This window comes from Panicum virgatum, chromosome 2N, assembly GCF_016808335.1.
Source record: "Panicum virgatum strain AP13 chromosome 2N, P.virgatum_v5, whole genome shotgun sequence".
NCBI classification, from domain to species: Eukaryota; Viridiplantae; Streptophyta; class Magnoliopsida; order Poales; family Poaceae; genus Panicum; species Panicum virgatum.
The window spans coordinates 13,516,883-13,527,814 of record NC_053146.1 but is presented as its reverse complement, the minus strand read 5'-3'; the positions used below and the strand labels follow the sequence as shown (position 1 = coordinate 13,527,814).

General features: G+C 49.2%; 1 protein-coding gene across 1 annotated transcript; it reads left to right on the top strand.

Annotated features, from left to right (window-relative positions):
• The first annotated feature begins 7,640 nt into the window (after nt 1-7,640).
• On the top strand, nt 7,641-10,539 carry LOC120659815 (UDP-glycosyltransferase 91C1-like). The gene is made up of 2 exons (XM_039938056.1): nt 7,641-8,219; nt 9,221-10,539. Exons 1-2 carry the CDS (start codon nt 7,749-7,751, stop codon nt 10,271-10,273), a joined length of 1,524 nt encoding a protein of 507 aa, XP_039793990.1. The 5' UTR covers nt 7,641-7,748; the 3' UTR covers nt 10,274-10,539.
• Nucleotides 10,540-10,932: the final 393 nt, after the last annotated feature.

Genomic DNA, 10,932 nt, shown 5'->3' with positions numbered 1-10,932 from the left:
CCTCTCTATATATGTGGCGGGAGACCATCAGCAAGATGAAGCCAGGGCCCAGGGCAGCTCCCCTCCACATCGTGGAGTTCCCCCATGGCCATGGCTGGCCTTGGGCCACCTGATCGCTCGCTGTAAGAACCGTCCAATTTGCACTCCATTTAGGTGAAATTATTGATCAATCCATTAAGATGAGAGCTATCACGTGTCCGTCTCTTAGACACGCCATATGCTAATCCACATCTAGAGGCGCTTGACTAATACAAATCACCTAAAACAAAAGCAAATTCGGTAGTCCCGGTACGTATTTGCCACATGCCCAGGATTGAACACACATACCGTTTACAATAGATACATCACCAATGAACCATAAAGAACAATTTTAGTCATTACAAGAATTCAACATTAAGGATTACAAGTTCATGACAAGGATAGTTCAAATCTGAAATTAAAGGCTCAAGCTTCCATTACTAACCTTGGGCTCACGAATGACATGAAAGATATATGAAATTAAAATTTGGTGTTTCAACATGCTCTCACGAAAGATAAACTACGCAGCGGGTAAATCGTTAAAAGGGTAACAAGCAATGGCGTCTTGCTCAAGGACACCATTGCGGCCACATCAACCGAACACAACTTTCGGCTCACCTGCAACTTAGTTTTAATAGAAAAGTAAGATAAGTACAAAAAGTACTCGCAAGACTTACACAATTAAATAAACAAGGATTATACAAAGGCTTAAGATAAGACTTTAAGGTTAAGTTGTTATTGCATAAGCATGAGCTCTCTAACCACATCTAACTCTCTAGCAAAGTTAATTAATTTGCCCAACCCTCAACTCAAGTTTTAGTTGATTATGAGTAAACCAAGTAATTAACCATAAGAGTACCATGAACCATCTCCAACATAAGTGAACTTTCTACGAAGAATTCGGCAAACAAAGAGCGAGCTCATATCCGAGAGCGCGGCAATTCGAATGGATTTAAACCTTGCAAGGGTGTACTTCTTTACCCCACACGACACAAGGACCATGCGGCTCCCCAACTGGCCAAGTTAGATAAGAGGGTACTCGCATCAACCATTCCCAACAAGCCTCAATCAATGAACATCACGCCTAGCTTACGCGGAGAGTCACCTAGGTCCACCGGGGACACCCCTAAGCCTCTCTACAAAGCCCCTTGGCCACGTATCTAGGACCGTGCATCAAAGACGAAGTCAAAGAAGGTAATCGGCTCATCTCTACCATTATTTAGGATATGTGGTAGCATGATAAAATGCTTAAAATCGCGGTCATCCACGGACGGTCCTTAAACGATTCAAGTGGACTATGCCTCCGAGACTCCTTTCACTAGGCCCTAACAATTCGCCCAAATCACGAAACCAACTTTCCAACATAACCATCACCAACCCTTCCAATCATAGCCTATATCGAACATGTGCGATCAAGGTAACCAAGTGAGTGTAGTGTGATCCTATTCCAAGAATTTCCTCACAAGTGATAGACTAATTCTAAGCATGGCTAAGCATCTAGTCCATTAATTTTTTTTTTTGAAACGAACCGGCAGGAGAGCTGCTCGCTATATTAAAAAGAAGGACGCTCGATGGGCAAGAACAAAAGAGTTAGCACTGTACAAGCTCGAGCATAGGATCTCACAAAAAAGGAGAGACTGGTTGGCCAGCAAAAGAAAAGGAAAGAGAAACCCCTACGCCAAGAGCACCGTCAGGTGCTTGGCGCCCGCCGCCATCCAGCAACTCGCTTGGTCCTTAATCCTTGAGATCACCATCGGGCACGGCGTTTCCTTGTGCTTGAAAATTCTTGCATTGCGTTCAAGCCAAATTTCCCAAATCACCAGCATGATGAGGCTACGTAAACCTCTTGTATCGTTGGAGGGCACCCGCGCTAACTTGGCCCACCAGTCGTGCAAAGAAAGAAAAGGCTGCCCGACTGATGGTCTTAGCCCCTCAATTCTAGCCCAGGTGTTGATGGTGGCCCAAATTCTTCTTACAAAGCGGCAATCTGCAAATAGATGGATCCCAGTTTCTTGTGTTGCGCGGCATAAAACACAGTTGTTGCTGTGTGGCCACCCCCTTGCTGCTAGGCGATCTGCCGTCCAAATCCTATTTTGAATGGCCAGCTAGCTAAACACTTTGCATTTCGGCGGCGCCCAACTTTTCCAGATGAGAGCTTCAAAGCTGGTGGAGGACGATCCTATGAATTGCGCCTCATAGGCCGACTTCGTTTTGAATATACCATCTGCAGTCAGCTTCCAAGTGATGTCGTCTGGGGTATCAGGATGGAGTCTTGTTTGGCTAACCTGATGCCAGAGGTCGCAGTATTCCCTGAAGTGAGTCGGTGATAAATGTGCATTATGTAAATCAAGGTCACACACCCAGTTATTGTTCTCTAGCGCCTCCCGAAGGTTTCTGTTTTTTCTTGTTGAGATGTTGTAAACTGCTGGTGCCATGTCCCTCGGCCTGCGTCCTTGGATCCAAGCACTTTCCTAGAAAGAAATTTTGTCACCGTTGCCCACTGTGATTGTTGTTGCTGCTGCGAACAGCTGCTTGTCTTTGGTTGTGCATGGTGCTTCAGAGTGTAACCATTGCCCACCCTCCGTCTTGCATTGCTTCCAGAGCCAGCGCAGCCTCAAGGCTCAGGAGAATTTGCCCAAATGAAGGATGCCAAGGCCTCCCCCTTTTTTAGATCTAGCCGCTCTAATCCAATTAACCTTGCATTTTCCTCCCGTCAGCTCCTCGTTGCCCGCCCACAGGAAATGCTTTCATTTGTTGTCGATTAGCTGGAGGATTTGTTTTGGCACACGGAGGGCTGAAAGGAGATGTATTACCTGTGAGGTCAGTACCGACTTCACAAGTGTGAGCCTCCCAGCCATAGACACATTACAGCCGTTCCACGCGTTTAGCTTGGCTGTCATCTTATCCAGCACGGGTTGGAAGTCAACGTTTTTCAGTCTTGTCGTAGAGAGCGGGAGGTCAAGATATCTAATTGGGAAACTTGCTCTTCTTGCAGCAAGGCTGTTGAGCACTGGCCCGAGATCGATACCTTGGCATTGGATGGGGATGACTGTCGATTTTTGGAAGTTCGTTTTGAGCCCAGTCACTTCACCAAAGGAGTTGAGAATGTTGGCTAATGTGCGGATTCATCTTGTAACGGGGCGACAAATAGGGCGGCATCGTCAGCGTACATGGAGATACGTAAGTGCGGGCTTTTACCTCTCAGTTTGGTAAGAGCGCCCATCTCAGTAGCCAACTCCAAAATTCTGTGCAAAGGGTCGATTGCAATGACAAAAAGTAGCGGTGATAGGGGGTCGCCTTGTCGCAGGCCTCTTCCATGGCGTATCGAAGGATTGGGCACCCCGTTTAGAAGAAGGCGTGAAGTGGAGGTGGATAATAGTGCAGCAATCCAATCCCTCCAGCGCTGCGGGAACCCCAAGCGTTGGAGTAGGTTAAGAAGATATTCCCAACGAACCGAATCAAACTTTTTGGTGATGTCGAGTTTAAGGAAAAGAGCGGGGGTCTTGTTCCTGTGGTAGCGTCGCGCGGCTGTCTTGACCGCCATGAAGTTGTCATGTATGCTTCTTGTTTTGATGAATGCGGTTTGGCATTGAGACACGATGAAGGGCATGTATTTTTGTAGCCTCAGCGCAAGAGCTTTGGTTATGACTTTGGCGAAGGAATGAATGAGACTTATAGGCCGGAAGTCTCCAACAGCATCGGCGCCATCTTTTTTGGGGATGAGAATTATGCTGGCCGAGTTAATTAGCTGCAGGTTAGATGTCCTGAGGGAGTGAAACGCGTTAGCTGCATCCATAATGTCATTCTTTATGATATCCCAGCAAGCTTTTAGGAATGCCCTGGTGAAGCCGTCTGGCCCCGGTGCTTTGTCTCCCAGCATTTGGTCGATGGCATACTTTATTTCCTATTCACTGAAAGGATCATCCAGCGCCACAGATAGTGAGGATGAATACCAAAGAGGTCCCAGTTGAATTCAGTACGTCGGGTTGGTGGCCGCTGCATTGCCTGCAAAAAATGAGACTGTAACTCAGCAGCTTTCTCCTCATGTGTAGTTGCCCACTCTGTATCTCTCTTCTTGAGCCGTTGTATGAAGTTTTTCCTTCTTCGTGCATTGATTCTTCGGTGGAAAAATTTAGTATTGGCATCCCCGAATTTTAACTCACGCAGGCGGGCTGCTTGGCTGCGGCGGGCGCGCTCGATGACTGCCAGCCCTTGTACTCTCAGCTTAAGTATTTTACGCAGAGTTTGCTCCTCCGGCGAGAGCTGCCTAAACTCCTGTGCCTCATACAATCTGAGGATCACCTCAAGGGTCATGTGTAACTGGAGTTTGGCGTCAGGGATGAGCCGCTTGCTCCAAACACGAAGGGCCTTGGCCGTGGCTTGGAGCTTATGATAGAGCTTATGGAATGGCTCGTGATGCAGAGTAGTCTCGTTCCAAGCAGCTGTGACCACCTCTCGAAAATGCGGCAATTTGATCCAAAAGTTTTCGAATTTGAAAGAACTTGGTCGCCTGGGCCCAATTTGGTTGGAGAGTAGTAAAGGGCAGTGGTCCGAGAGCGAAGTAGACAGAGCGTGGAGGACATGGCTGCTGAAGTTGGTGTCCCATTCCTCATTGCAGAAGACGCGGTCTAATTTTGCTTGCGTCGGGTTCGGTCTCTCATTGCTCCATGTGAACTTTCTGTTTTGGAGATGTATTTCTCTGAGATCGCACTCATCTAGAACCTCTCTGAAGCACCTCATAAGTCTTGTGTTCAGACGGTTGTTGTTTTTATCACTTGCCTTATAGATCATATTGAAATCTCCTAGCAAAAGCCACTGCAAACCTGGCTGTGGTTTAAGATGCTGCAGTTCTTGTAGGAAAGCCTGTTTCCTAGATGAGAGTGTTGGCCCATAGACAACCGAGTGGCAAGGACATGGATATAACAAGTCAAGGAAGGTAAATGCATAAAATAGATACAAGAATGCAATATATAACATAATATATATAACCCAATAATACCCAAATAAGATAACTAAATTAACTCAAATTAAATAGGTGCAAGGAATAATGCTTAGCTGCTTGCCTTAGTTAGCTTCAGGCTCAACCACAAACTTGACACCGGGCTCGGTTTCGGCGACTTCGGCAGGCTCAACGGGTTCGCTCTCCGACGGTTGAGTCACTAGAATGCATGAATGAATGCATGTATTAGAATGATGCCATAATCATGCATAAAATGAAATGTCATGAATAAAGAATAGTACCACATGTTATGATGCACAACAAAAAACATAAACAACACCAATCATGCACACATCTAGCACTTAAACAAGAACACCATAAGTAAGAATTGACAAACAAATTCTAACAGCAATAATAAATCATGAAATAAATTTACCACACAGAGAACATCTAAACAAACTCATGAGAGTTAGATTTGAAGAGAAAATATTTTTGTAGAATTACTTATGAATATTACAAGTTTTAGCTAGTACAAACAAGTTAAATCATAAAACACATGCAAACTTCATTGAACAAATCTAAGAAACTTACCAGAGATACTAGAAACAAGTACAAAGCTAACAGAACTGGTTTCCCCATTTTATCAATTTGTAGCAATTATATATTCAATAAACAAGGTTTCAGACAGAGAGCAAGAAAACACATTAAAACCCTACTAAACAATAAGGATGCACGACAACAAGTGGCACCAATGGAAAGATAATTTCATAAGAAGTCTAGCAAAATTTAGTTTACCATTTTTAGAGCAGTGAATAATTAACTAGGAATTTTAATCACTTTTAAAACAATAAAGCATAAGTAAATCTACAGGAAAGTAACATGCAAGACAATATTTGTCTTGAGTAGATCTAAGCTAGAGAAATCCAACAAATTTTATTTTGCATTTTTTTTATTTTTCTATGATTAACTATGATTTTCCAAAGTTTTAGCCAATTTATTGCAAAAGAACCCTTCGCAACACTATTCATATGAGTCTACAGTTGTGCATATAGACTGCTGAACTTGTTTCAACTGTCGCACGAGGTCCCTGGTCGTGATTTTTTTTTGAATGGTCACCTGGGGGGAGAGAATCCCCACCTGAATGCATTGATATAAAAGTCGGGTAGAAGCCCGTACTTCAATGGTTACCAGGATCGTGGCAGACCACATATTAGATATTACAACCAGCAAGCCCGAGGCACAACGGGCTCAAAACAAGAAGAGGCGAAAAGCACCAAAAGCTAAGGAGATAGTAAACATCAACAGACTAGCCCTAATCTTGAACAAGTTAGAGACAACCATCAACGATCAAAACAAAGCATCATCACCAAACAGCATGCTTGCCTTCACCACAATGGCCATTGCACCGCCACACCACCCCTCGTAGCTACGCTGCCCTGTTGTCACCCTCCACCTTCCAACCAGGGGAGGAATCCTAAAGGACGAAAGGGACGCCCAACAGGATAGGGACTAAGAGTGGGGGAAGCACGCTGGTCACTGCGAGCCGGACAACGTTGATCTCCCTTGAAGCTTACATAGACACCTTTAAGAGCACATCCAGTCTCCACGAACCACCATCCTATGCCCTTTGTGGGGTGGAATCCACATAGGAGGGATGGCCGGTAAGCATGGACGCACACGGCATTTGATTTGATGGCTGCGTCAACAAGGAGCCCGATGACGAAGCAGAGGCGCCAGCAATGAGCACCCGCCTAACCACAATGGGAGCCAACACAAGGGCCAACACCAGAAGCCAAATCCGTTGAGGAGAGAATGAGAAGAACGGTCACCAGATACTCACAACACCAACAAGGGCCAAAGTAGAGCAGTTGGTGATGATGCCGGGATGGGTTCCTCCACGACGACGCCTACGGGTAGGACGCGACGTCAAGACGCCATCGCCGCTGGTCAGGTAGACCAGAGCTGGGCTTTCGCCTGAAGGGATACCACGACTGCTGGGCAGAGAGCAATCATGATGCCTTCAAGAAGGTGAGCGATGCCCTCGGACGTCGCCGTCATCAGCACCGGTAGGGTGCCGGGCACGGCTTTCGCCTAGTGCTCCCTGAGACATAGTCGCACGGCCCAGGCATCAAGTGTAGGAGGACCAGCAGCCTAAGCACCGTAGAGGCATCACCGGAGAAGAACGAGCAAGACCCAAAGACCACCAGAGATTGAGCAAGGCAAGAAGGGTCCAGTGCTGCCTCAGGCAACTGGATGAAGATGGAGGCACAGAGGGGCCACCCCAAACTCGCAACGCCGAGGTCACCTCCCGACGCCGACAGCCCATGCGCCGTAGCAGAGGGGGGAGACCGCCGCTGCCGCCGCAGCGCGTAGATCCAGCCTCAGGGGCGCCGGATCCAACCTCCAGTTGGCCGGATCCGCAACCGCGGGGTGCCGCCGCCGCCACAGTGACCGGGGTGGGAGCCACCGACGGCCCACGTGCTTAAGCAGAGGGGGAAACCGCTGCCGCCGCACTGCGCATGACCATTCTGGGGTCGCAGAATGTCCCTTTTGTTAGTTGCAACTATTACGTACAAACGAAGACTACTGGGACCACTCAACCATAAGCCGTCCAAAGGTCGTCTAGCTTGTTTTTAGTACAAAGAGCAGTTGGAGCAGTTGATACACATTCATTCTTTTTTTAGTTTTACAATCTGATCGAAAACACCTCTACATATGTAAACGACCGGTAGGGGTCCGCCGGTCAGGCCGTCTCACCCAGCTGCATCCGATCCATCGCCCATACGGCATCATGGCCGGAGACCAGCAGCAGCAAGCTGAAGCCAGGGCAGCTGATCCTCTCCACATCGTGGTGTTCCCATGGCTGGCCTTCGGCCACCTGCTCGCGTTCCTCGAGCTCGCCAAGCGGCTGGCGGCACGCGGCCACGCCGTCACCTTCCTCTCCACGCCGAGGAACGTCGCCAGGCTCCCGCCGGTGCCCACGGCCCTGTCCGGCCGCGTCCGGACCGTGGCCTTGCCGCTGCCGCCTGTCGAGGGGCTGCCGGATGGCGCGGAGTCCTCAGCTGATGTGCCGCGCGAGAAGGCTGACCTGCTCAAGCTCGCCTTCGATGGCCTCGCCGCGCCCTTTGCGGACTTCCTCGCCGCCGCTTGCGCACGGGACCGGAGCAAGGATGGCCGCCTAGAGGGGTTTGAGAAGAGGCCGGATTGGATCGTGGTCGACTTTGCGCATCACTGGCTGTGCCCCATCGCCGATCAACACCAGGTGAATTATACTTGCCCGTTGTTGTTTGTAGAAACTTATATACATGGTGACAGACGCGAAACTCTTTGAACGTCCGCATACGCAAACCCTACATCTATGAGCACCTCAAGACACTGAACGATGGACTATTGGTGAAGTTATTATCACGGTATCACTAAAAGAATAATAGTAGCATTAATCCCTAAATAAATCGAGAAAAATGTAACCACCTGCGTTGAGTCTTAGAATTAGACATGAGTGGAGATGTTCTATCATATCGCACCACCACGAAGGAGCCTGTTCCACACGTGTACTAATCGCAGACCGTAATTGGAACTCATGCTACAATATATAGTGAATTAATGTTTGTGTTGCAAAACTAATGAATCCACTGTTATTTTTAACTGTAATTTTAAGATGCAATGAAAACTAGAGCAGAGGAGTATAAGAGCTAATCGATAAAACGAAAATATATATACACAAAAAAATTGGTCACCCCGCAAAAAAAAGTGTGGAACTGTTAAAAGAAGTAGAGGCAGCCTACAGCTTATATTAGCCTCTTCTAGCTCCGGAGCATAGTGATCTGTGAGCCTCCATTTTGGTACCATGTCACTAGCCACCATATTGCATTAGACCTACCTTGTTATTGGCAGGCTCCTATTACGACAGTGCTTTCCAGCATAAGATCTTGTTCGGTTACTCAGGATTCATTTCAAACCGGGAATAATATGTATAACAAAAATTTATCATAAGTACAGCACAATAAGAGATTATGATTTAATCCAGACTGGAAAGTAATTGCAACAAAATGGACTCATGGTAGGTACAGCAAAAGATCCGGAAATTCACGAGTCGAGAGGGGTATGAAATCCCGATCTCTTAGTGTACCTATCATACATTAATTTTGTTGCAATTAATTTCCGGCCTGGGATAAATCCTGAAATTATTTTGAAGAACGGGCCTGATGCATCGACATTATGCTTTGCCTGTGTTTTCCAATAATTCTCAATCATCAATTCCAGGTTCCCTGCGCGATGTTCTCCATCGTCCTGGCAACCACGATCGCGTACAACGGCTCACGCCGGGAGAACGCCGAGCACCCCCGCGTCACCGTCGACGACTTCATGCCCATGCCGAGGTGGTTCCCCTCGCCGTCATCGTCGTCCCTCGCCTACCGCCGCCACGAGGCCGCGTGGAAGGCCGCCTTGTTCCGGCCCAACGCGTCGGGAGTCTCCGACATGGAGCGCATCTGGCGGACGGAGCAGCGCTGCCGCCTCCTCGCGTTCCGCGGCTGCCCGGAGGTCGAGCCCGGGGTGTTCCCACTGCTCGCCGAGCTGTTCCGCAAGCCCGCCGTCCCGGCCGGCCTCCTGCTGCCGGAGGCGGGGGACGCGCGCGGCGGCGGTGGCCGTGGCACCGACGACGGCTCTGAGGAGGAGGTGGCGCGGCATGGCGCGCTACGGTGGCTCGACCAGCAGCCATCGAGGAGCGTCCTGTACGTGGCGCTCGGCACCGAGGCGCCGGTGACGGCGGCGAGCGTGCACGAGCTCGCCCTGGGGCTCGAGCTCTCCGGGGTGCGCTTCCTGTGGGCGCTCCGGGCGCCGAGCGCCAACGCGGCCGGCACGCCGCTGCTGCCGGAGGGGTTCGAGGCGCGCACGCGCGGGCGCGGCGCGGTGTGCGCGGGGTGGGTGCCGCAGGTGCGCGTCCTGGCGCACGCCGCGGTGGGCGCGTTCCTGACGCACTGCGGGTGGGGCTCCGTCGCCGAGAGCCTCCGGTTCGGCCTCCCGCTGGTGATGCTGCCGTTCGTCGTCGACCAGGGCCTCGTCGCGCGGATCATGGCGGAGCGGGGCGTCGGCGTGGAGGTGGCGCGGCGCGACGGCGACGGCTGGTTCGGCAGGGACGACGTCGCCGCGGCGGTGCGGCGCGTGATGGTGGACGACGAGGGGAAGAAGACGCTCGCGCTCAACGCGACCAGGTTGCAGGAGTTGGTCGTCGGCGAGGATGGTGGCCGGCAGGAGCGGTATGTCGACGAGCTCGTGGAGTGCTTGCGGAGGCATGGCTCCACCGGGACGCTTTGAGGAATTGAGGCGACGCAAGTGTTCGACGACAGCTTCTATGTACAATGCGTATAGGATTTGTAAGGGCATTTTCTGGTTCAGGCGGCAGACGACGGCAGGACGGCTCCATGCGCCCATAGATCACAGAAAAGTCTATGGGCGGTTCCGTACTTCAATTATTGCCGGATTATGGGTTTGTATTTTTTTAACTAACAAGTTGTGTTTAGTTTCTCTCCCAAATTTTTTTGAAGAGAATTTTACCATTTAGAAATATTAAATATCTGTTTATAAAATTTTTAGCACGGATGTGTTGTAAATCGCAAGACGAATCTAACAAGGTATATTAATCTATAATTAGCGGATGATTACTGTAGCATTACTTCATCTCACAATTTACAACTCATCTGTGTAAATAGTTTTGTAAACAAATTTTATTTAATATTTCTAAATAGCAAGATTCTTTTTGATGTGATGGGGTGTAAAATCTTTTGGGCTAAACACACCTATCCCGATGAATTTGGTTCGGGTTAGGTTATGGTTCTAGGTTGAGAGGTCTGTGACTTTCGGCGCAAGCGGCGGTTCAGGTATGGTGCACTACCGGATTCTGGCACTTTGTCGAGTGCCAGAAACACTCGGCAAAGGCCGGAATACACTCGGCAAAAGCATTGACGAGTGTAGCA